Source organism: Lonchura striata, chromosome 3, assembly GCF_050655825.1.
Source record: "Lonchura striata isolate lonStrDom1 chromosome 3, ASM5065582v1, whole genome shotgun sequence".
Lineage (NCBI taxonomy): Eukaryota > Metazoa > Chordata > Aves > Passeriformes > Estrildidae > Lonchura > Lonchura striata.
In genome coordinates, this window is record NC_140705.1 from 114,929,179 (window position 1) to 114,954,650 (window position 25,472).

General features: G+C 53.2%; 1 protein-coding gene across 5 annotated transcripts in view; it reads left to right on the forward strand.

Moving 5' to 3' along the window:
- SLC8A1 (solute carrier family 8 member A1) overlaps nt 1–23,558 on the forward strand; it is a 128,600-nt gene extending 105,042 nt beyond the window's left edge. For 2 of the 5 annotated variants that reach the window (XM_085576160.1, XM_031504207.3), the window contains 6 exons: nt 733–836; nt 3,657–3,674; nt 5,225–5,355; nt 6,013–6,112; nt 9,595–9,870; nt 11,931–23,558. In XM_085576160.1, coding sequence (XP_085432286.1) covers nt 733–836; nt 3,657–3,674; nt 5,225–5,355; nt 6,013–6,112; nt 9,595–9,870; nt 11,931–12,307 — 1,006 coding nt within the window. In that variant the 3' untranslated portion in view covers nt 12,308–23,558. Of the gene's footprint in view, nt 1–293; nt 401–732; nt 837–2,884; nt 2,906–3,656; nt 3,675–3,784; nt 3,800–4,324; nt 4,394–5,224; nt 5,356–6,012; nt 6,113–9,594; nt 9,871–11,930 lie in introns of all 5 variants that reach the window. The other 3 variants (XM_085576159.1, XM_021538614.3, XM_085576161.1) reach the window with 2 other exon arrangements.
- The last annotated feature ends 1,914 nt before the right edge of the window (nt 23,559–25,472 follow it).

A 25,472-nucleotide genomic window follows, 5' to 3' on the forward strand; every position in this document is an offset into this window, starting at 1 on the left:
ACCTCTGGGGAAGTTTGGCCCAGCCTGGCCATGCCAGTGAGGATGGCACCTGCAGGCTGCTGGTGCCCATCCTGAGGCAAGCTTGGCCCGTTGGCTCCTGCCCTTTGCTTTTGACTGTGCTGTCCCTCCAGCCTGTGCCACCAAAGCCACTGTTTTCTGTCCACAGCTCCCTTTTCCTGCTCTTTTCACCTTCCTCCTCTACCTTCTTTTTCTTCTCCTGTTCTGCTCCCTGTTTCTCCTCCTCCCTTTCCCCTCCTTACTCTTGAATCTCTATTTCTTCTTCTCTGTTCCAGCAAAACGATATCAATCAAGGTGATAGATGATGAGGAGTATGAGAAAAACAAGACCTTCTACCTAGAGATCGGGGAGCCCCGGCTGGTGGAGATGAGTGAGAAGAAAGGTGGGGGCTGTGCTCCGGGGCTGAGCCCCGCCTGTGTGTCCCTGTCTGGCTCACTCATGTCTGGCACCTGCAACACCAGCTCACATCCCCGGTGCCTATGGAAAAGGGCAGGAGCAAGGCCACTCCCGTCCCCCAGCACAGCCTGTCCCAGGCAGCAGGGCGCAGCTCGGCCAGGTGGTGAGGATGCTCCTGCCCTTGCCCATATGCCCCAGGGGGGATGTGCAGCCCCTGTCCCCAGCCAACCATCTCTGTCACCACAGCACCCGGCGGACGTGACCTGCATGCGCGTGCGACGCCAATCATGTGTTTGCCTTTGTCTTGTGTTCCCACAGGAAATTCATTACCCTTAGGGTACTTGACCGTGAGGAGTATGAGAAAGAGTGCAGTTTCTTCCTTGTGCTTGGGGACCCGGTGTGGCTACGACGAGGAGTAAAAGGTGTGAGAGTAAGCCCAGAGCAGCTCTCGAGGCGCTGCCGCTTTCTCTGTGTCTCCCTACTCTCACACTCCTTTCTCCTCGCGCTCTGGCTCCTGGCCGTTTTGCCCTCCCTCCTCTGAAGCTTGGCCACTGCACCTTTTTGCTCTGTTTTCTTTCCTCTTTGGTTTGGAGAGGACTCCATCCCACCCCAGGGAGTGAGGAGTGCTCCTGGCAGGGATTGGGAGCGTCCCCAGCCCCCAGAGACATTTTGGGAGCGCTGCCCCCGCTGCTCTTCATTTAATCAGAGAGAACATCCGGCCTCGACAAGTGGAAAGGGCAACGCTGCATCATTTTTATCAGAAGATAAAACAGCTTTCACTTGAGATAAAATGCATGGCCAGAGCAGTAATTTTAGCCTTTTTATACTGGCACTAGGATCCGAAAATAGACAAAAATCACAGCCCAAGTAGGTAATATCATGAGATGCAATCAGTTTAGGTAAATCAGGTTATGCTCCAATGAAGTTTCATGGCTCTGCGTTGGATAATAGCTTCTCATAGGAATAATAAAAACAATTTCCTCTTTCATCACATTTCTAAACCAAATGCCAAACTTTCCAAAAAGACAGAGTTCACCCATTTTCCCATGGGTTTTTTTTTCTGCTAGAAAATTAAATGAGGATTCATGGCACACTACTGGTGGCTGAGCAAGAAGCACTTTTAGAGTTATTTAAGAGAGGGGCCATTATTAAAACCTTTGCAGAAGATTTGGTCTGTCTGCTGTGGAGCTGCTTTCTAGTTTCTGGGACATCAGCTCTCCCTCCAGCAGGCGTTAGGCTGTAATATTTATTTGATAGAACAGAGAGGGCCCTCAGTGGTCCCCACACTGAGTGGGAACATGCCACGTTCCTCTTCAGCTCAGGCGCTAAGTCAGCTGCATTGTCCCCTCCATCAGCTTCCCTGCTGGAGGTGACTGCCTAACAAAAGCTGGGCTAAAAAATCAGACACTGGCATGACTCAGGCACTGCAGGTGGGGTCTGTGTCATTAAATGGAGCTGGTGGCATCTGTGGAGCATGGACAGTGCAGCCAGGATGAAGTTACACATGGACAACTCAACTCAGCAGCTCCAGCCTTGCCCACAGGGGCCAGTGTGGGCTCAGCCTTGCGAGTCCAGCAGGAGCAAACGTGCTCTCCAGATCCAAGGTTTTAAAACCAGCTCTGGAGATCCCAGCTGAAATTTTTGTCTAAAAATAAAAAGAAAAGGAAAAAAGTTTCTTATCTTCCTGGTCACTAAGATAACTGGGGAAACCTGAGAGAAGATCAGGCTTGCCAGCTTGCTAAGTGGAAGGCAAGACAAAACTTAAAGGACTGTTTAAAGCAGCTATTTGCTGCTTTGGCCATGCAATTTTAATTTTTTTTCTTTTCTTTTAAACTTGTTTCCTTGTACTTGGTTTGGTACAAGAAGCAGCGAGGCAGGAGGAGCAGCATGCTCAGAGACACAAGGGCATCTCTGAAATGCCACCCCTGGGCTGTGGTGGGGCCCAAGATCCACCAGGGCACTAAGGGAGAGGTTTTTTCTTTCATTTTGGAGATCTAAAATGTTGAGCAACAAGACCCTTGAGCCAAGCCTTGCCACAGACTTTTCTTGTCTCGTTTTCTGTGCCAAAAGCGCAGCTGCTGCCGGAGCCATTGCTCCCATCAGGCAGCTGGAGGAGGTCAAAGCCAGTAGCTGCTGCACATGGGACATCTTGTGTCCCCCCCCCGGGGCAGAACTGCCTCTGAGACCAATGGAAGATCTTGCACATACAATTCAAAGGGGAAAAATGAATTTTTTGGAGTGTGTCTTTTAATCCCATATCCACCCCATGTTTGCAGTGGTTTTTATTTTAAATCCACAATCCCATGAAACATTTCTGTTTAGCGTCTTTTTCTCAACAACAATGGTATCCTGCAGCTTTACAGATCTGAAATCTGTGCCCTGGGATCTGGTGTCTTTCTATGGATATCCCTTTTGATTTCATTTTTCATTTACTTTTCTTCTTCTGTGTTTGTCTCTGTCTCCTTCACAGCCCTGTTGTTGAATGAGCTTGGTAAGCGCATTCATTTTTCCTTTCCATTTTTCTGGTTTGCCTATCTTTGGAGGACAATCGATTTTGCTTGATGTTTTTCTTTGCTCACAGCATTCTCTTTTAGGGTGGTCAGCACTGTTTAAGTGAGCTCAGGTACCTAATGCCCCATCTTTTCTTAGAGTAGAGCCCCAAAGTCACCAATACGTAGAGGTGGTGCAAGGAGCATTTTTGGGGGGGTGGTGCTGTTACAGGCAGAGTAAACCTGCCAGCACCCTGAGATACAAACCTGTGCCACACAAATGAACCCATCACCTCTAAACTGGAGTGGCAAAACAGGATTTCCTGGCAACTGAGGGATGCTTGTAGCTGGCAGGAAAGTTGGCCAATCCTTTTTGAAGCGACAGTACGAACTTTGCCTCCTGCCTTGGGGAGACTTAGAGCCTAAACAGCCTTTGAGTTTCCTTGCTGGCCACCTCCAGGATGGGGCAGGTGGGCAGTGGGCACCCTGGTTCCCCACGCACCCGTAGCCCCAGGGCAGGCTTCACCCCTTCCACAGCATATATCAGACACAAGGGGTGGCAGCTTGCAGATGTGGGTTGAAAAGCCTGTGTTCAGGTCTCCCCACACTGTCCCTGGGGTGTGTGGTGGGGAGCAGACCCCATGTCCACAGTGGGGCAGGGAAGGGCCACCATGTCCGTGTTGATGTGCAAATGCTAATCCTCATTTATTCTCTCTCTCTCTCCCCCTTTTTCTCATTTTTGGTTTCATCTAGGTGGCTTCACCATCACAGGTATGGATTTGTACTCTTCCCCTGTCCCCCTGTTCCTTTCTCTAAATGGCCATATGCTCACCCTGCTCTTTCCTCTTGGTCTTTCTCTTTGCTTTTGTTCTGTCCTGGAGGGAAACTCTGGAAGGGTAAGAAGGCTCTGAGCCGCACCTGGACGGCCGGTCCCGTTAACACCGTGTCCTCTCACAGAGTGCTCTGCCTGCCACACACGCCTAACCTGCCTTGGGGAGGGTGACTGTCACCCCCGAAGCCACCACAACCCCTCTCCATGTCTTGGAGCAGGGTGGGCTTCTTCGTTTGGCCCAGGTGTCCCCGCCCTGCACTCAGGGCTGGCTCCTCTGGCGTGAGCCAGCCCAGCTTCCCTCCTTCAGCCGAACAACACGGCATGAGAAGGTCCTGGGTCCCACACATTGCTCCTCAGGAGCCCTGGAAACATAAATTCAGATTTAGGAGGCTCTAAGGTGGGTCTCTTTGGCCTGCAGGAGGAGAAGGGCTTTCCCTCAACTCCGTGCCACCTGAGCAGACAAGGGGCAGCCAGCAAGGGAGCAGCACTAACCCCGTGTGACATAAGAATGGAGTTTACTAACTGCACGGGGACAGCTGGTAGAGTGTGTGCAGACCCCCTGCTGATCTCCTGCTGATCACTTTAATAGGCAAACCTGTCTTCAGGAAGGTCCAGGCTAGAGATCATCCTCTTCCTTGCACCGTGGTCTCCATCCAAGGTACCTGTGGTGTGGCACCATGTCAGTCTCCCGTGGGCTGACTGGGTGTGTGCCTGCTGACAGATTAACTCCAGTCCCTTTTAGCCCTGATGTTCTTCTGCCCATCGCTCAGGTGGACTGGAAGGGAGTTCACTGGGGTCTGCACAAGGGACAGTGACAAAGGGCGTGCTGCCTGTAGTCCCCATGCTCTAGAGGTTGCACAGATGGCAGTGGCACTGCAGACCTCCTTCACTGGTCTTGTAGTCCCTCTTTTAGAGAGTGCTGCTTCCTCTTTTAGGGTTTGGAGCCAGGCATTGGCCTGTGGATGGCTTCTTACATCTGTGCTCTTCCCTCCAGCCCCGCCATCACAGCAGGCATTGGCTGCCAGCCCCCTCTCCAAGGCAAAGCCCTGCTCGGAGGGAGGCAGAGCCAAGATTTCATCTGTGCTCAGCCCAGGGGCTGCTGTCAGAGCTCTCTTGCTGTGACAGGCTGGTGGAACTGCCCTGACTGTACCTCAGTGCAGGCCTGGAGTTGGGGAATGGAGCAGCCTTAGTGCTGATCTTTCCCTTTCCCAGCAGCCCCGTGGGACAGGCAGCAATTACCAAGCAATAAGCTATTCCCCAGCCCCAGGATGAGCAGGACTCCTCCTGGATGAGTTGCTGGATGAGTTGCAGACCAAGATCTTGGTAGCATTTCATGCAACTCTCTTTGTCTGTTGCTCCATGAACTCCTTCTCCGCTGTTCTGTCGCTCACGCTCCCACCCAGAGGCCTCCTGACCCCCCCCTCTGACAGGAGCCAGACCCAGAGCGACCAGCTGGGCCTGGTTCACCCCCGGGCTCTTTGCTTTGCAGAGGAGAATGAAGAAAAGCAGCCGCTGACCAGCAAGGAGGAGGAAGAGCGCCGGATCGCAGAGATGGGGCGCCCAGTCCTGGGGGAGCACACCAAACTCGAGATCATCATTGAGGAATCCTACGAGTTCAAGGTACTGTTCACATCCTGCAGCCCTGTTCTTCCCCCCACCATACTGCTTTTGTTAGGGCAGCTGTAGAGGAGGGAGGATATCTGTAGGAAGGTGTAGAGGAGGGAGCACTGGGAGGCACATGCTGATGGTACTGGGGCAAAGCGAGGCAGTGCATGGAATCACACACGAAACAGGAACTGAGGTCCCAAATGCTGCAGGTTGCTTTAAAACGTGACCCTGTTCTCACAGTGAGTTCTGCACGCTGGTCCTACTCACAGGAGCCTTGAGTGAGCCCCAAGCCTGGCACTCCCAGTGCAAAGGGCTGATAACCCCAAATGCAAGTAATGCTTGTGCAGCTCAGCTGCCCTGAATGCACAGGCCAGGCCAAGAGCTGAAAACTGGCCATTTCATTATCTTTTCAATTTTTCTGTAGTATAAAACTGTAACAGGCCATCCTTACTGTGGCTCTGAGATGGTTCAAACTCCCATCCATGAGCAGGTTTCCAAAGGTCTTTTTTAGCAGCAGCCAAAGGAATTGCAAGTACTTACATTTGGGTCTCTTGAGCTTAAAACCTGCTGAGCTTGTTCCATAAACACGTGGCCATAAGCAGTGGCACTGGTGGGCTTTAGCCCAGTATCTGCAGCCCCTGATTCTCTGCTCTGCCTCTCCATCCACAGAACACGGTGGACAAGCTCATTAAGAAGACGAACCTGGCCCTGGTGGTTGGCACAAACAGCTGGAGGGAGCAGTTCATTGAGGCCATTACTGTCAGCGCGGGTGAGTTTGGGCCACAGCTCAGGTGAATTACGATCACCCTCGCTCGCAGCTCGGCTTGGCTGCATCAGCAGCGCAGACTGTAGTGGAGCAGCAGGAGGCAGAGCAGGTGGCAGAGTTATTTACAGCGTCTGCATAAACAAGGCAGCTGATTAAAGCCTTTTGTGAGAGCACTTTGCCTCGTGTGTAGGAAACCTTCTGCGTGAAGCGTGTCTGTAGCACCAGGCAGAGCAACACCTTGGCTGGCAGCAGACGGCAGAGGGGAAAAAGTCAGTTCAGTGGGAGAGATCTGGGAGGTGAGCGCAGTGTGGAAATTCAGAGTGGCATAAATGAGGCTGGTGTGAAGCAACAGTGCTCCCCTTCCCTGGTTCTCCCTGTACCTCTGTGGTGAGGACAACGCAGTAGTGAGGGTGCAAAGCCTCACTGTGCGCCCAAATTTTCCTTTGACACGCCCTGCTTTCTGGAACTCCTGCTGCCACAGCCAGCTGTGGCTGGAGGATTGGGCTGCAGCCCAATAGCTGCAGCAGCACATCGTATCTGTGGTTGAACCAGATCCTGTGTGATCTTACCTTCCCTCCCTTGGAGAATTGCCTTTCCCTCAAATGCCTTGTGGTACCGTTCTCGCAGGTGCCAGTGCCGTGTTTACCAGTACAGGATATTTTATCATTCCCATATATGTGGAAGAAGGAAGAAAAATCTCCTCCAGATGTTTTTCTAACAGCTGGAAACACTATTACTTACTGGCTGGATGTTACGACCTCACAGCCCAGCCTAGGCTGTGTGTGCACACATGAGGGCAAAATCAAACAGCTTAATTTAAATCCCTGGGGAAGACAATTACCTCTCATCTGGCTAATTGTGCACTGAAATGCATGGGGGAGTGCTCAGCCTCCTACCTCTAACTCTGCCATACAAGGTAACCTCTGCCAAGCACCATGGAATTAAAAATGATGGCAGTACCATTTACCCTCTGCCTCTGGAAAACAAGGGCAGGACACTGTGCAGCAGCTTCCTCCTCAGACTGTGATCCCTCCTCTTGTAGCACAGCTCTTCTCAGAGCCTCCAGGCAAGAGCCTCCCATTATTTTGGATTCAGCCTGAACTTATCATGCAAGAGAATCCTTGCTGCAGGTTTCGTAGCTAATATGGCTAAACTAATCTATGCCAGAGCCAATTATGTAATTGCATCCCATGTTAAAGCAAAGATAGTCACTGATGGTTGGATGCCATTTCTGTGACCCACATAAAGACTGCAGTTATGTAGAAACCCTGTGCCCCCATGTCTTGAATATACAGCTATGATCAGAGCTAACAGAAGATTAACAAGCATTTAATAAATGGGATGTATTTTGGTGAACATGAGCTGTCCCTTGCAGTTGTGGATCTCAGTAGTAGTTTGAGCTCTGGAGGTACCCAGGCTTTAGCTCCTCAGGCTTTGTGCCAGATAAGTTAATATGCCTTAAACACTGGAGGCTGGGTTTGAGTTTTTTCCCCACAGCTCATGCTGGATACCAGGTGAAATCCCAGCTGAGAAAAGAAACATCAAACCCCCATTTCCCCACAAGGATCAGCTCAGGGCAGTGTTTGCAGGGCGGTGGAGCAGCAGAAGGTGAGGTCTGTGGAAAGGCAGTGCAGGTGCAGGCAAGGCTGTGCCACGCTGTGTTGGGCCGTTCTGGGCTGTCCAGAGCCTGTCACTCAGCTCTTTTAGTCTGTACCCAAAAGCTTTAAACTTTCTTCCACAGCAAAAACACTCTGGGGCTTGCAGGCCTCTTTCTGAATGCACCCCTGGGTCACCACCCAAGGCCACTCTGAGTTTCAAGTCACCTCCACAAGATCTGGCCAGCCCTTCAAAAGAGAGACATCGTGGCTGCTTAACAAAATACTAGGCAGATCTGGATGGGTGTTATGGCAGTGGCACTCATGATCATTTTTCAGTCTGTTTCATCATCTCTGTAAAGATTCAGGTCCATAGCAGTCCTGATGGCACCCTGAGCTTGGCAGAGGATTGAAATACCTGCTGCAGAATTACAGCATGAGCACAGCATGGTGTATCCTGCCATTAGCAGCCTTTGCACGTTGCAGGAAAACACAGGCCAACATAGACTTTCCAGACTGGAAAACTCTTCCTTATCCTCACAACAATGCACAGGAATGGGTATTTATATCTACCAAAATAATGACGCTGATTAGCTACTGTTTCTGCCATAGTGAGTTTGAAGTTCCCAAGCTTGCATCTTGCCATTGCTAAGGAGTTCTTGCAGCAGCCATGCAGGGATACCTGGTGGTCCACATCCTTGGTGGGAAAACAAAAAGCATCAAAGACGTGGAAAATCACCAGACAAAATGCAAGGGATGTCTTTAAAAAGACTTACAGTGGCCTTGGAATCCCGAACATTCATGACTTAGAAACTCATCCTTGTTTCTTAAGGGCAGCAGGAAATCTCCCACTGACTTAGTTGGAAAAGTGTCACCTCCCCTTCAAGTCTGGGAGTGGTTCCAGCGTGAGCAGGAGGAGTTTTTGACTCTGCCACAGCAGGGATGTTGTGCACTGCGCCAGGCTGGGGAAGCCCCACGTTTGCCATGCAGCCTGCCCGAGGCACAGGCTGGCCAGCAGGCTCTCCAGACAGCTCCTCAGAGCTGCAGGACTCAGGCAAGGGGTCACCAGCCCCAGTGGGCTCCCTGGTGGGGTCACCCCCACCGTGGGACGCCCTGTAGGCTGGATGCCAAGTGGTTTTGCAGAGACAAGTGAGGATGCCTGGAGCAGGAAAGGGAGTCCCCACTGAGCCAGGAGAGACCAGACATCAAGGAACAGACAACCAGAGCTTATAGAGAAACATGTGAAGGGGCAGGGAAATGCAGCAGGGAAGGACAAGGACAGCCAGCAGTGATTGAGCAGGGGGGCATTAAGGCAGGCAAAAATCCATTACCTGATCCCTGTTTGCAGCAGAGGTAAGGTGAAGCACCAGAGCAGCTCAGCAGCCATGAAAGTTGGCTGCCTTTCCAGAGGGCTGGAAGCAATTGCAGGCACTTGTGGAGAGCAGCTCAGAGCAGTCAGAAGGGGCTTCCCTGTGGGAGTCTCCACGAGGCAGGCCTTGCTCTCGGTGGGTTTGCCTGACCCAGTCAGCTCCAGCCAGCACGAGGTTGGTTTCTTCCCACTTGAGCTCTTGAGCAGGAGCTAAGTCCCAGAAAGCATCTGATGGTTAAACTCAGGCAGTGGTGCTGGCACGAGGCTCTGCATTTTCTGAAGTGCAGGTTGTTTTTTTAAACCATTGCCTCTGGGGTGTGTCTCTGTGCTGTGTAAAAGGGCAAGGAAAGGCCATCGAGCAACTCTGATGATTGCTCAGAAAATAAGATATTTGGAAGTCAAGGCCTTCCAGGGCCCAAATCATGAGACACAGAGGTTTGGGGGCTGCAGTTTGCACAGGAGCTTTGCGCAACCTCCCCCAGGACGAGCAAATCTAATCAGGCACTGCTGGTTTTCTCCAGGGGAAGATGACGATGACGATGAATGTGGGGAGGAGAAGCTGCCCTCCTGCTTTGACTACGTGATGCACTTTCTGACCGTCTTCTGGAAGGTCCTTTTTGCCTTCGTGCCCCCCACAGACTACTGGAATGGCTGGGCTTGCTTCGTTGTCTCCATCCTCATGATTGGCCTCCTGACAGCTTTCATTGGCGACCTGGCATCCCACTTTGGCTGCACCATCGGCCTGAAGGACTCCGTCACTGCCGTCGTGTTTGTGGCCCTGGGGACATCGGTGCCAGGTAAGCACAGCCACGGGCTTTGCTGTGCTGGGGTTGGGGTTGGGGTTGGGTTGGGGTTGGGGTTGGGGTTGGGGTTGGGTTGGGTTGGGGAGGGCTGTGCTCTGCAGGATCCCGAAGCACAGGTTTGAGATACAGATAGAAATTGGTTTTCAGTCTCAGCTGGGCTGAAGGATAGAACCAGGATGTGGGTTCAGTCCCATGGGAATCATTTCAAGGACCATCCCACTGCAAAGACTGTGAAATATCTGTTTCTGTGGGCAGCCTCCATGGTGTCCACTTTCAGAGTCAGAATTGGTCTTCAGTTAAAATGCTGCCTGCATTGGCAGTCCTGCATTTTAAGCATCTTCTGCTTTCGCCTTGCTCCTGCGTGAATTAAGTGTGAGTCCATACTCAGAGCACCCTTTCCAGCATGGACACCTTTGTGTGAGGCCGGGTTCAGATGGATCAAGGTGAGGTTGCTGAGCTGGGGCAGCTTCTTGAAATGCACCTTGTGAAGCTCTGGGGATTCCCATGTCAGGTTGTGTAAGAGAGCCCGTGCCTTTCACTCACCTTCTGCCATGGGCTGTGCTGGGCAGGCAGAGCCTGATTTCTGGACAAGGGGTTCTGACCCACCCCAACCATCCTTCCCTCACCACCTTCAAATTTCCAGTTATTGGCACTCAGATGCTCAAAGATCCTGAAATTGCCCTAATGCTAGCAAAGCCAAAGAGAAGAAGCAGCCGAACCAAAAGAGAACGTGTCTGGGGCATGGAACAGAAGAAGGAGCACTTTTTTAGACCTCTGGCAGTAGAGGCTTTAGCAGAAGTTTTGCAGAGCTTCTTCACATGTTTGACAGTGAAAATCTTCCCTCCTGCTTTTGCTGGCATAAGGTGGCATTTAAGAAGTTCTTTTTTAGAATACATTGGGCTACTCTTCAGTTTCAGTTGGCTCCCAGGCTGTGCTGTGTTAGCTGGTGCTGACTGGGCTCCTCCATGCCTGCTTTCCAGGAGATGGGCAGAGGAGGGTGCAGAGAAATCAACACTGACAGGGATGACAGGGACCTTCCCTGCATTGAAAGCACAGCTCGAACTTGCAGAAGTGCAGGTGGTTGCTTCTACACTCATCCCTTCTCCCCCAGTGGCAGCTGCAGATGCCATGGGGGCATCAGCACTGTCCCACAACTCTATTACTGCACCATGATCAAGGTGCATTTCCATGGCAGCCTTTTTTTTTTTTTTAAATAAAGCAGACTTGATTTCTTTGCTGCAACTGGACCCTCTAGCTGTGCTTATGTGTGCTCATCCCCTCCTGTTCCATGGAACTGGATCTTTGTGCCAGGCTGCACTTTGCCATCTCACCTTGGAGCCCGCTGAGGAGGAACAGAAAGGAAATTCTGGAGAGTTAAAAAATGTGAAATACGACCTCCTTGTTTTCTTTTCCTGAGCCACACTGGGCTGCGTGTACCCAAGGGGATCTGAGAGTGCAGAAATATTCAGGACTCATCTTCTCATTGTTAGCTGAGAGTGCTCACCTGAACCAACCCACAGGCTGATTCCTCCTGCTCTTCGTTCCCCCTGCAGATCCAGAGTGGGTTTGGATGTAAAATCAGCACTTCCCTGTGGTGCAGAGCAGTGTCATGCTGGTCTGCCTGGCACAAGGCTTTCCATTAAAATGGCCAGCCAAGTTTCATCACTGGTATTAAAGCTGGCAGAGCACCTAGGCAAGCGTGCACCCTCCCACACGGTTTTTCTTCCCAAGGGATGGAGGATGACCTGCTTTACCAAAGTGTCAGGGCCTGCACAAGGCACTGGACTTCAGGGAGGCAAAAGGTGCTAGAGGCTATACTGGGGGAAGCCCTGTATTTCTGACCACTGACATTCCCCCCTGTGCATTTCCAGACCCTAATGGTCCAATAGAACCAGGTGGTCCCTCGATTTCCTGGAATGTCCATTAGAAGGGGCTGTACCCTATCCCTTCACCCATTATTTTCTTTCCCCAGGTGTTGCCAGTGACATTTGTCCCCAAGCTTGCCTCTTTTCCTGGGTGTTTCTTGAGGGTTTCTCCCCATCTTTGCTTTGCAGACACATTTGCCAGCAAAGTAGCAGCAACGCAGGACCAGTACGCAGATGCCTCCATCGGGAACGTCACCGGGAGCAACGCTGTGAACGTTTTCCTGGGCATTGGGGTGGCCTGGTCCATCGCAGCCATCTACCACGCGGCTCACGGACAAGCCTTCCAAGTCTCCCCTGGCACACTGGCCTTCTCCGTCACCCTCTTCACCATTTTTGCTTTTATCAGTGTGGGAGTGCTGCTCTACCGGCGGAGACCCGAGATCGGAGGTGAGCTGGGCGGGCCGCGGACTTCCAAGCTGCTCACATCCTCACTCTTTATCCTCCTCTGGCTCTTGTACATATTCTTCTCATCTCTGGAAGCCTACTGCCACATAAAGGGCTTCTAAAGGGACAATCAGAGATAGTAAATATGTGTATATCTATATATATCTATATAGAGTGATATATAGGTATAGCTATAGATATAAAGCTGTGTATAATGAACAGAGAAAGAATAAAAGAGATTTGCCATGTTCACACACCTGCTGATGGAAAGCGGCTTTGGAGCATCCTTTGAACTAGGCAGGACCCCAAAGCCGGCAGGACCCTCCCCAGGCAGCGGCCCCAGGCAGGAGCCAGGGGCAGGGCCCTTTCTGCAACTCGACAACAGGAGCGGCCGATGGCCTCCGAGCCCCTTCCACCGCTGACTCCCACCCGCCGGCCCCGGGACGAGGATGTGAGAGCGACGGGGTGCGCCGGTGTGAGGAAGGCCAGAGTAGCTGGTGAGAAACAGAGCAGTGGGCAAGGGAAGGAGAGGAAAGCCAGGGTTCCGATCTCCCACCGCCATCCAGCTGCCTTCGCCACTCGGGAGCAGGCCCTCGGGCCCTGCTGGAGAGGAGCGAGAGACCGAACTGAAGACAAGGGGAAACTGGGAGCTTTCTAAGGATAGAACACAAACCGTTTTCGTCATTGATTTGGGGTTGGTTTTTTTGTTTCGTTTTGGCGTGTGTACAACTAGCATCTCCCACCCACATGCCCCTCACCTTTCCCTGTCCATGCTTTGGGGGTGCACAGCCGCAGCCTCGTGTCCCGTGTCCCGAGCCGAGGCTGCGCGGAGCGGCGGGAGCCTTCCTCCCACTCCTCCGCCTCCTCGGGCATGCTGTCGTGGTACTTGTAACATTTGCATGAATGAAATGAAATCTATCTGTATATAGCATCCTATAGCGATAGTCCTTCCAACCATGTGGGTTGAGCATTGCAGATTACAAGCGTTTTCTTTTCACTGGGTTTTATTTATTTTTAGTTAGTTCGGTTTTGCCATAGGGTTTTGCTCGTTTGTTTGTTTGTTTCCTCTTAGCGGGGGTGGAAAGGATGGAAAGCTGTCCCCACTTACTGCTCGTGGCGTGGTTCCATGAGAAGCAATAACAGCCATGCAGTTGTAGGTTTTCAGGGGAGGCAAACCCACACCCCAGAGACTTCAGGCTCTGTCCTGCTGTGTGGATGGGGTGCTCTGACGTGCTGAAGGCAGCGTGAAGGCCTCCTCTGCCCACAGGAGGTGTTACACGAGGTCCCAGGGAGTGGGTGAGCAGTCTGAGTGGAACAAGCGTGGCTGACTCCCAGCACCTCACATGCTTCTGCCTTTCGAGTCGGTGGCCTCAAAGCCCTTGGCTCCCTGCTATTCCCTGTACCCCCAGAGGTGTAGTGACAGCCCCTGTTTCTGAGTGTTAAGCCATCAGGACCAGTCCCCAAAGCTGGTCCTTCCCACAGCCATTTGGAGGCAGAGTAATCCCACGTAAGGGCTGAAGGGCCGTACGAGATCTCCCACTCCACGGAGCGTAGCCAGGACGCATCCCCCAGGAACAGGTTGTGTTGTGCACTCTCCAAATCTGAAATCACTGGACAGGATGAGACAGGGAGGTGTGACTGAGCATCACCCCCCTGGTGCCAGGAGTGCAGGCTGGGGTAGAGAGCCGAGCCAGGAAAATGTGGGTGTAGAGCTCCCCGTGGAGCAGACACTGGGCACTGGTGTTGAGAGATGTCTCCTGACCCAATGGCCTTTGCCAGGCTTCCTGACATTCCAGCCAGGCAAACTCCCAGCCTGCATGTCCATGGTGAGCTCTTCCCACTCAGCTGAAAACCATGTCTGATGCTTGTACCATAACCAGCTGGCTGGGGGTATTTGTACTCATCTTGAACTATCTGTGGAAATTTTAATTAACCTGCTGTAAGGTTTTCTCTAGAAATATGAAGTTGTGGGTTTTGGTTTTTTTTTCTTCTTGAGCCTTTTTACACTTTTGATTTGTTTTGGGGCTCTTCTTTTTTGTTTCTTATTGTTTTGGGGGAAAATCAAACACAGGTGCAGGTTGTTCAGGTTTATGATTACCTTTATGTACAATGATTTCATTTTCATCTGTTTGGCTTCATTTTTTCCTTCGTGTATTGCCCACCACTATAGGCAGTGAGTCCACTAATTGTGATGATCCTTATCAATGGTACACAATGCACAGAGAAATAAAGTTTGTAATGATTCCTGATGGATCCGGTACTGCTCCTGCATATTCTCTATGGAAAACCCTTCTCTCCCCTCCAGCTGTTTCCTCTTCGTAGCCATCCTTGACTCATTGGTTTGCCTTCACCGTGTTTCTGCCTCTGGCAGGGGCAGTGGTGCCTTGGCATGGCCGCCCCTGCCCCATCCCATGCCCTTCCTCCCTCTCCATCTCCATGGTGCCTCAGGCTCGGTGTGCGCTGCGGTCCAGCCGGGGCTCACAGCTCAGGGGGATGCAGGAAACCACCCAGGGACAAAGCTGCAGGGCAGCCCACCCTGCTGGGGCCGGGAGCTGCTCCTGTGCTGCGTCCCTGGCCAGTGCTGGCTTGCCCCAGGCTTGGGGAGAGCCGTGGGTGTGCCCCCAAGGTGCCAAGCAGCTCTTCCTTCATGTGTCCTCTATGGAACTGCTCCTGCTCTCGCTACAGCCTCACAGTGACCCGTGCTGGGTTAAGCCAGCAGCTAACTATGAGGGAGAATGCAAGAGGTGCATTACCAGGGCTGGGTCCATGGGTAACAAAGCAGATCTGAGACAGCCCACGAGGCTGGGCTGCTCTCAGGAGGTGCCTGCCCATACCCCAGTCCAGGTGCTGTGGACCATTTCAGACCCATCTGTGTCTCCACACAGCTCAGCCAGCACTGAGGAGGAGAAGTCTCCCCATGCCCAGGGATGTTGCTCTTCGCTGTATCTCATCCAGCATGCTGAGCTGTCCCCAGATAAACCCTCCCTGCAGGGCCTGGGAGGTCCTGCTCTGAGAGCTGAGCTCAAGCACCAGCCCTGGAGATGGGCCCCGGGCAAGCCCTGCCTTCCACACGGCCGAGCAGAGAGCAGGGCCGGCGCTGCCCATGTGCCTTTCCAGGCGCCCATTGTGAAAGCCAAGCAGCTCTTCTCACCCAGCCATTGCATCTGCTGAAAGGTGATGGTGATTTCCCCTCGTCATTTGCTGCTTCAGAATGAATTGCCCTGGCTGAAGTAATTAACAAGTCAAATGGGACTTGTGTGGCCACTCAGGTTAGCAGACACTAAGTAACTCTTCTGCTCACAGGGCTTTCCAAAGGGAAGGATGGAGCAGTGCTTGCTTAGGACAAGGCCTAAGTCACGGGCTGAACACCAGCCCTGTCCACGCAGTCGCTGTGTGCCAGCTGTGTGCTTTTGGGCACCGTTACCAGGGCTGTGCACAGTGTGACCTGAGTGTGCCCAGTGCTCGTGGAGGGGTCACGGGGCAGCAGCAGGGGATGTGCTGTTCCCAGGGGTGCCAGGCCTGCCCTTCTGCACAGTCTCCTCTTTCAACCACACTCTGCAAAGGCAGAACTGTCCTCCCGAGAAGAACCAGCACTGGCTGGCAGTGTGGGAGGCAGCAGGAGCAAGAACACCCCCGGCACAGTCACGCCTTGTCACAGCTCAGCGCCTGGACCCCTGTCCAATGCCAGAACTCTCCCATCTCTTCCTCATCCAGCCTCCCACCCTAGCCTGCACGGCGAGAACATCGAGCATCTCTGATAAAGGCCTGGGTTTATGGGCGTTGTCAGAAGCAGCAGTTCAAGCCCTTGGCCTCCAGCATTTCCCTGCCCCATTTGCTCTCACGCCTCTCATCACTGCACCAGCCGAAGGCAAACCTTTCCATGGAAAAGGACACAGCACACGTCCAAAGGACATTCAGAGACAGGAGACACCCAAATAACTCCACAGGCCGCTGCCAAGCACGTGGGGACAAGCCGAAGGAGCACACTAGTGACAGCCCAGCCATCTTGGACAAACCATACTGCCAGCTCTCCAGGGCTCAGCGGGCGGGAAGGCAAATGCCAGTGGCAGCCCGGCCGCTCAGAGACGGGCAGAGGAAAAGGAAAGAGCCGCAGTCCGCAGCGCCGCGTGGCTGAGCCCACCCGGCTGCCACCTGTGCCAGGAGCTGCTCAGTGCCAAGGTGTGAACCCCTCCTCCACCCAGATGAGCCTCCTGCCCCCGTGGCACCCGTGCCAGGCAGCCGTGCTGTCCCTGGGGCGAGGGGCAGTCACAACATCCTTTGTGCTTCTTCATCCCTGCCCCCTGAAAGGACAGAGGGGAGAAGGGAGGCCTGGAGCCCGCCCTGGTCACGAGCCTGGCCCTGAACTCTCTGCACTATTTCTGCTGCGGGCAGGGCCTGGGGAAGCAGAGCCCCTGTGTTATTGTTACAGCTATTTTTAAATTCTCGGGTAAGAATCGTCGGCGTTGGTGGCCATATACATAACTCAGGAGGAAGTTCAACCACATTCCTGGAGGGACAGAGCTGAGCATAGCCAGAAAGTGACAGAAAACTTAATGCTGGACGGTGTAATTCCAGGACAAAGCCTTGCGTTATTTTCTGTAAGCTTTGGCACCCAATCCCACCTGGAGAAACGTGTTTGCAGAGCACCAGGGACCTCTCTGGCCTCTCTGAGCATGCAGTGACCAACTACTGATGCCTATACACGTGCTCAGCACAGCTGTGGAAAAGCCTGTTTATCTTGTAAAAAAATGACTTGCACAGGAAAGCATCCAGAGGCGTCCGTATTCTTGCAAAAAGTGCCGAGGGACAATAAATACACTGAGATTCCTCACCTTTTAAGGACTTGAGCCTTTCTGCTGTTGGAACTGGAGGTGCCAAGAACCTCTTGCCAGCCAGCAGCACCCCTCCCACGGAGGGAAGGGACACTGCAGGGGAAAGGGGCCTGCCTGGCCAAGCAGGAGCTGTTACCAGCAGAGACAGGCAGGAGCTTGCTGCTGCCAGCAGGATCTGCTGCTCGTGGGGTGCCCCGAGAGCATCCAGGGAGTCTCCACAGGGCCTTGCTGTCCCTCTGGCACATCTCCAGAACACCAGCCCTGCCCCTGGGACTCAGTGCCCCCAAGGGGAGTTCACCACCCTCTCCTGCAGGCTCTGCACCGTCCCTTGGCTCCCTCCCCTTTCCCAAAGGGAATGCCAGCTTGGGGCTGCCCTCAGCACAGCGGGCAGGAGGGCACTGAGGCACCCCCTGTTCCCAAAGCAGGTGCTGTGGAGCCCTGCTGGAGCTGGGTGTTCCAGTGGGATGCCCAGCACCGGAGGGCACGGGGAAGGGACAAGTGGCAAGGGGTCCCAGATGCAGAGACCTTGTTCAAGCACTGCCACAGCATGTCCCCTGCCCTGGCTGCACGGGCACGGGCATGCACCTCGATTCCTGCACAGACACAGCACAGCCTCCAGCTTCTCTGGCTGTCCATGGGCACCAACCCCAGACAGCATTTTTATCTCTTTGAGTCAAACAGCCCCTGGTCTGTTGCTCTGCACCAGGAAAGCTTTCTGGCCCTCCCAGTACACAGCCCGCCCCAGTTCAGGCGGCAGTGGGAAGGACCATTAGTCATCCCACCTGATGTCCTCCACCTTCTGCCTCGAGCCATCTCAAGGTCCCAAAATCTACACTCTGTGACAATCCAGCTGTGGCTTGCTCTGTGCTTGCCTCCCCTGTGAAGCCTCTTCATATTCCATCTTCTCCCAAGCTCCCTGCAGAGAAGCATCCTGTGTCCCTCCCTCCTGCCCCACAGCTGGGGGTTCCCTGCGTGGGACAGATTTCCTTCCTCACTGCGCTGACACTTGTTAGCTCAGCCTTGCTGTTTGTGTCTCAAGGCAAAGATGAACCGGCCCACATGGATCTGAGCCCCTAAAACCAAGGAGTAGGCAAACTTCCACACAAACCACACAAACCCTCCTGCTCATCACCCAGGCACAGTCACAGCCACTACCCACAGGCACAGTTTTTATTGTGCCACTGTCCTTCACTCTTTAGTCTGTGGAAGATTTTTTTGCCGAATTTCCACCATTATCAAGTCCCACAGATGCTCCAACTCCACCCCCCAACCCAAACATGCCTCTCTGCTTCCAAAACAAACTAATTTGCTTTATCTGTGGGTTCAAGGCTTTTCTGCCCTTGCTTGAAATGGGCAGTTGAAGCAGAGCAAGTTGCAATGGCTTGGGATGCTTATCCACACTTGGAGCTCCTAAAGCCTTGCAGCATGTGGGAGACTGCCACAGGGCTCTCTCCCTGCACCTCCTGACCTCTTTGTGGAGGTGGGATTTATTTCTCCTCCATTACTTCCACCTCAGAGGAGTGTCTACAGATGGGAGGATGAGACCTGCATGGAACACAGCCTTGCTCTGCTTTCCTGGTGGAAATTTCCTGTCCATGGCACTGCCATCCCCAGGAGTGTGTGCCCCTCTGCCCCAGCCCACAGCCTCTGGCAGGCTCCTTGCTCGAGGGGTGTGGGATTCTGGCAGATGAGCTGCTTTGCAGAGATACTTAGAAACATGCAGAAATTCCAAGTGCCCATGAAATTGCTGGGCTGGCATGGGTGAGGTTGGATCCTGGCAGTGCAAATGTGTCCGAGAGCTTGTTTGGGAGCATTAGTGGAAGGTTTCACAAACCAATAGCTTTGTGACTCCCAGAGATGTAGGGAGGTGCACAAGTGGATTTCTGCTTGTTTCCTGTAATACTGAGATGCCTCCCTGGGCTTCAGCTCCAGCCCTGTGCCCTGCCTGGCCTCTCCTTGCAGTAGGACCTGTGGTGAGCTGGCCCTTGGCTGAACTGCCCCTGCTCAAAGGAGAACAAACTCATGCCTGTTTGTGTCTTCATTCGCTTGCCCCATGTTGCCTCCTTCATCTTGCGAGCTCTTGAGAAAAATGTGCCCATGCAGGGAGCCTTGCAGGAGCCCTGCTTGTCTTGCTCTTAATCAGGAAACACACTACTTTTTGCAGCTCGAGAGAGCAAAAGATGGCAATAATATCTCTTGCATCACAGGCACTGTGTTAGCAAGGAGGAAAATGTTATTTATTTTTTCCCTGACAATACTTACGCTACTTCTTTTTTCCATAATGCATTAAGCATTAGGAGGCACAGCTCTGCACACAGCCCAGCTCTCAAGACTACCTGTCGAGGACATTGCTCAGCAATCCAGCAGTTTTATTTGTGGACAAACGGCAGAAGGCGGTGCATTCTCCTAGGATTCCTAGCTCCTGCTGGAAGACACGCAGCCCTGCTGGCAAAGCCCACAAAACATAGATCAAGAGACAAGAGGGCACCGAGCAGACAGACCACGTTCCACCTCCCACCCCAAGGACAAGCCCACAGGATACTGCCAGCAAAAAGCAGCCAGACTGGCAGGCAGTGCTGGGGAACCTTCCCATCCCCAAGGCAGCAGGTGCCCCTTGGCACTCGCTCCCACATCGCTGCAAGGGAGCGGCTCAGCGGCTCAGCATCCCACAGGCACAGCCAAAGGAGCCTCCTGGGCTCCCTGGGCTTCCTCCTGGGAGCATCAGCCAGAGAGGCCCGCAAGGAGTGGACATAATATTTCAAAGGAGAGATAAATGAGATGAGAATTAGTTAAAAACCCCTACAGTCGGGGTAATTTAGATCCATCACTTGTTTTCCGCTGTAATGAAGTGGCTCAATTACCTTGGTGCTTGAGTGACCACTCCATTTCTCAAAAGTCATTTCCACACCCTTGAACAATCTCCTCCTCCTTCTAGAGTAACCATCTCAGAAAGAAACACATCTTTCTTGGCAGAGGTGTAATCCATGTCCCTCAGGAGTGGAGGGACATTCGGGCAGGGAGCTGCTGGACACTCCCCACAGAAAGAGTGTCCAGCTGTCCCAGAGGTGCTCCCCACAGCAAGAGTTCCCAGGACCAGTGGGATGCAGGAGGGAAGGAGCTCAAAGTGCCTCGCTGGGCCTGAAAGGTGATGGGGACAGCTGGTGGCTGGATGCAGCCTGTGAGGGGAGGCAGGCAGCAGGCGTGTGCTGAGTCTCCTCACGGGCACCCCATGCCAGGGTGGTAGCTGGGGACAGCACTGCCAAGGCAATTTGTCTTCTGGGATTTTGGATGTGCTCCAGTAGGAATGGCTGTCGCTTTCCTGCTCTCCTCTGGCAGCCACCAATGTGCCCCTGCTCAGCAGCCCGAGGAGAGCTCCCCTGGCCCCCGGAGCAGCACGGGGCAGGCAGGCAGGAGGAGGCTGTGACCACCCTTCCTGACGCACCCAAAGCCACCTGCCACCGTCATCCTGTCACCCATCACCCTGTGTGTGTCCCCCTCACAGCCACAAGGCACTCTCGGGCAGACAGACGTCTTGTGCAAACCTTGACAGAGAGAGAGAGAGATCTCTGACAGCCCAACCAGCCCCCTGGTCCCCCCAGCAGGGACAGGGCAGGCACACCCCGGCTGGGCAGAGCCAAATTATCCCAAAGCTGGGCTGAGAGTTTGCAGGAGAGCTGGTTTGCCTGGAGAGAGAAGCCAGAGCATGGGTCACAAATTGAACTCCCCCTTCCCTCTGCCACCTGCGCCGTGCTTGGCCACGAGCTGGCCCTGCCCAGCTGGTGCCCCGAGCTGAGGGTCACCCCCGGGCTCAGGGCAGCTGGAGCCCCCCAGTCTCTCTCTCTGTCACAGTTCCTCACAAATTCAATGGCACAATGCAGCTACACTATTTGAAAAGCCATAATATTTGTTGGTACGACTCTTTTATTACTGTCGATTTATATATATATTTGTTGATAAAAGAGGTCATCTTGGGAGACACTTCCAGTCTACTGGGAAATAATTGTCCGATGCTGTATATTCTGTACATGCTGTATAAACAAAACAAAATATGTAAATCTCAGTGTTGGTGGACTCGGAGGCAGTGCTGCAGGGGGATTGGGACCAGCGAGGCCAGCGCGGCTGCCAGCGGAGCCCCGGCCCGGGGCAGGGCCTGGCCACGGTGCACGGGCAGCCTGCGGCTCCCTCGGTGCTTTCCCCACGCAGAACGCTGGCCGAGGGCATTTCACTCTGCCTCCCCCCAGGGTGGCCGGGGCGGCCTGGCCCGGGCCCATCGGGGGCTCGCAGCACGCCCGGGCTGCCGGCCGCCCGCTCCCAGCCCGGCACGTCTCTGAGCCCGGGCTCCGAGGGAGCCCCTTCCCCAGGGAGGGCGGCCGGTGAGGGCAGGGACCGGCTCCGAGCATCTCCAGCTCCTTCCCAGCCGCCCTCCCTGCCGGGCTCTCCAGCAGCACAGCTGGGACCTCCTGACCCGACACACGCCGTCAGAAAACCTGTTTCATATTCTCCGTGCTATCAGTCTACAACTTTTGAAATTATTGGACACAGTCGTGGTAGCCTAAAAGTTGTGCTGAGCTCATATATTTTTATATTTGTGGTGTTTTCCTATCAATAGAGAGTAGTGAACCCTATAGCTGAAAGTGAACTATTCAAAATAAATATATGACTGCAGAAAATATTTGTAAAAATAATTTATTTTAAATATTCTGCCAAAGATAGCACTCTAATGATCTGTAAGATGTCGTTTCTCTCTTTTTGCTCTGAATGTCATTGTGAAAGGACCTTTCTCCCCATATCTTTTGAAGATTTTTTTTTTTTTTGTATCTTTAAGGGCAAAGAAATACTCCAATGATTTTTTTACTAGAGCAGTAAATAGAGTAGCAGGGAGGCACGAGAGAACTCTGCAAAGGTGATAAACAGGATCCAGTAAGAATCTCTCTGAGCTCCGGTTTCTCCCGTAGTTCCTCTGGCTGACAGGGCCAGCTGTCCAGCAGGAAGACCTTGGCTGCTGCTGCTGCTGCTGTGGCTGCTGTGTGGCTTACCCAAAGGGGAGAAATCTCCCGAGAATCCCTTCCCCAGCCCTGGGGCATTTGGAACCCCTTGCACCCAATCTTAGCCTCTCCATTACGTGTGGGCACCATTTATTTATTAGCCCTGAGCAGGCCCCGTGGCACATGGGGAACCCTCACCCAGAGCTCTGTGGGGCTTCAGTCCAAAGCCATTCCCTCCCTGCTGCTGCCAGCAGCCCTGAACCATGGCACAGGGAATCCTGCTGGCATCCAGGTCTGTCCCTGCCTCACCTGGGGACGGGGCAGGGGACACTCGGCCACCAGGGCACACTTCAGCAAGAGGAGCCATCCCTGCAGGTACCCAGCTAAAACAGGGCAAGTACAGCCTTTTACCATGGAGAAGCTGCCTAGACTAGCCTTTGAGAAATGACTAGGGTTATTTTTTTTATTGTAGAGAAAATCTTCTTTCCCTTCTTCATTTCTCCCTTTTGAAAGAACTTTTCAATACTAGGGAAAGCCTTCATTATCTTCTGTGATCCCCAGGTCTCCTGCAGTGGAAATAAATCCTCAGCCACCTCCGTTAGGCTCCACCACTTAAAAGAGATTTTTGGCTCAGATTTTTTTCTTTCTGAGCAAATTCACAATTTCTTAAATGTCTTGGTCATAAAGGTCTGGAGGAATTAATTGGTAAAAAAAGGAATCAAAGCCCTGTTCCAGTGAATGTGTTTCCACAAGCAATTCAGCTTTTGATTCCCTCAAGGTCAGGCACGTGTGTAAGTGTTTTACTGGGAAGGGAGGAGGGAAAAGCCGTTTCCAGGCCATAGGTGTGATGGGTGTGACGGGAGCACTGCTGCCATGGGGCGTGGGTGGCACACGGGGAGAACCTGCCAGGGGTCTTGTTCCTCTGGGCTCCCTGAACCCGGGGCTGTGCAGCTGCTGCGCCGCAGGGAAACGCACGCGAGCCAGGGAAGACAATGGTGAGAAGAATTGGGTTTCTGATCACTGTGCATTTTGTTAATTAGTGAATTCAAATAGTTTTATTTTTACCAAAAACAGATAATCTTTATTCCAGTAAAGACAACTGTTGACTTGAGATATATATAAATATATATATATATATTATTTGAATGGTTTATATCCTGTTGCTCTAACTACATAAAATGGAAACATGTTGCAAGTTGTGTCATTTCAATATACAAAATAAATGACTTTTCCCTGCATGCTGCCTGGGTATGTTGTGATTTGAATTAAGAGTTATATTTGAATTGCCTTATTCAAGAGGTTGTATGTTACCTAACTGGGGAATGACCTGGCACTGTTCATCACATTACACGTGTACTCGATGCTGTGTTTTGTCAAATTCAGATGAGTTGTCTGTCATCTGTGTATTTTGTGGGAGATCTTTTATCTTGTTAAACTGTGATATGTAAACCTTCATTGCCTGAAATAGTCACAGTTGTATAAATCAGTGTCTTCAGCTGTTTTCCTAATTTTAACACAATTCCTAACACAAAATATAGATGTTTGTAAATTCTTCATTCATTTGGTCTGTTTTTATGTATGAAGCTTTTTTAATCCGGCAAAGCAATAGGACAAGGCAGCTTTCCCGGAATTTTTCAGTCAAGGCTCAGCTACATTTCTCTCCCTCGCCAAGAGGCAAGGACCGATTTGCAGCAGGAACAATTGGCGTTCGGGCTGCGTTTATCGCTGTTATCTCTCCCGGCCCGGCGGGCCACTAAGGGGCGGGACGCGGTGATGGATGACGAGCCAGCCGTGCGCTCCCGCGGCGACAGCGCTGCGGGACCGCGGGCGCTCCGCTCCGCTCCGCACGCCTTCCCGGCCCCGCACGCTGCGGGGAGGGAGCGGACGGGTCCCTGCAGACACACTCGGCTGCGAGAGCAGACCCCGGCCTCTCCCCGCGGCCCCCGCCCGCCGCTGCCATCGTTCTCTGCCGCCGGCACCTTCCCCCTCCGCTCTCCCCGCGGCCCCCGCCCGCTCCCAGCGCCGGCTGCAGTGCCGCGCTCTGCCCACACGGCGGCAGCACCGCCGCGGCTCTGGGGCCGGGCTGGGCTCTTTCCCGAGCAGCGGGTGGGGTCCCTGCGCCACCCCCGGGGGTCGCACGGAGAAGCCGCTCCCGTGCTACGGCCGAGGGTCAGGGGGAAAACATGAACAGTCCTGGTGGAAACCGATGGAAAAACAAGTTTGGCTCGGTTTTGGACTTGACATGTTCCCCGTGACCCCCACCTGGTCCAGGTGTTTTGCCTTAGGAAATAAGAACAGGAGACAGAAGGGGGAATAGAGAAAAAGATAATTCATTACCCCAGAAGGGACGAGTTTATTTCTATTGATTTCCTGATGCACCTGGAATGATTTGGGTATCAGGAGGCACCTGGGAGCCTCTGTTTGTGTCCTGGGCGGGGCCGTGGCTATAAAAGGGGTAAAGGCTGGAGGAAGGGGGGTCCAGGGGGGAGAGGAGCAGGGGCTGGGATCGGCGGTGCCCTGGGCATTCGCATCTGGGAGCGGCCGCCGGTTTCCCGATGGGAGCCCTGGAAACGGAGCTCGGAGTCCGTGAGAGATGCGAACGCTGCAGCTGGAGCGCTGAGAATGGAGGCTCTGCCGAGAATGTCGTCTGGTGAGTCTCCCGATGTCCCGTAGCTAATGCTGTGCTGGCACCGAGTCGCCTCATTGCGATTTAAACTCTCTTGAAAGACGCTGAAATTACAAACTGGACTACAACATGCGCGCGGGGAGCTTCGTGTCCCTAAGGAAATGCTTTAGGGATGTGCAGCTTCTGAACTGCAGCAATAATCCCCGCTCCCACAGAAACCTGCTGGGCCGTGGTTCTAGGGCAAGGGTGCCAGAAATGTGGCACCTTCAGTGCCACCCTAACAGGGATTTCCCTGGGAGCTCTCAGGCTCGGGAGGAAATGGTGTTCCTGCCCCTCTGGGAAAGCAGGGAGCGGGATCGGTGCTGCAGCTGTGTCTTTTTCCCGCTCTCCGCAGCTGTTCCAAGGATGCCCTGGAGTGCTCTGGCTCACGGCAGGATAATCGATCCGTGTGCCTGGGTGCGCAGCTGGGTCAGTCACTGGGCTCCCGTGGAACCCCTGAGGTTGGAAAAGCCCTTCGTGCTGCTGAAATGGCCCCAGGACAAACCTTCCCAAGCTGGAAGCAAAGCCAGGGGCAGGGAGGGAAATCCAAGAGGGTGGTGGGAAGGGCTTTCTCCCAGCTCTGGACGCCCTCAAGGCAGGGGTGATTTCTAAGTGTTGTTAAATGCTGCAGCAGCTCTGTCCCTACGTGAGAGCTGCCTCAGCTTGGGCGAGTGTGAGGATGTCCAGCTCTTCCTCAGGGCTTGGAGCACGGCAGGGTGCAGAGCTCAGGTTAAATCTTGTTTAAACACTTTTAATATCAAAATGTATTAGAACAGAGACCGAGGAAATAACACACGAAAGTCTG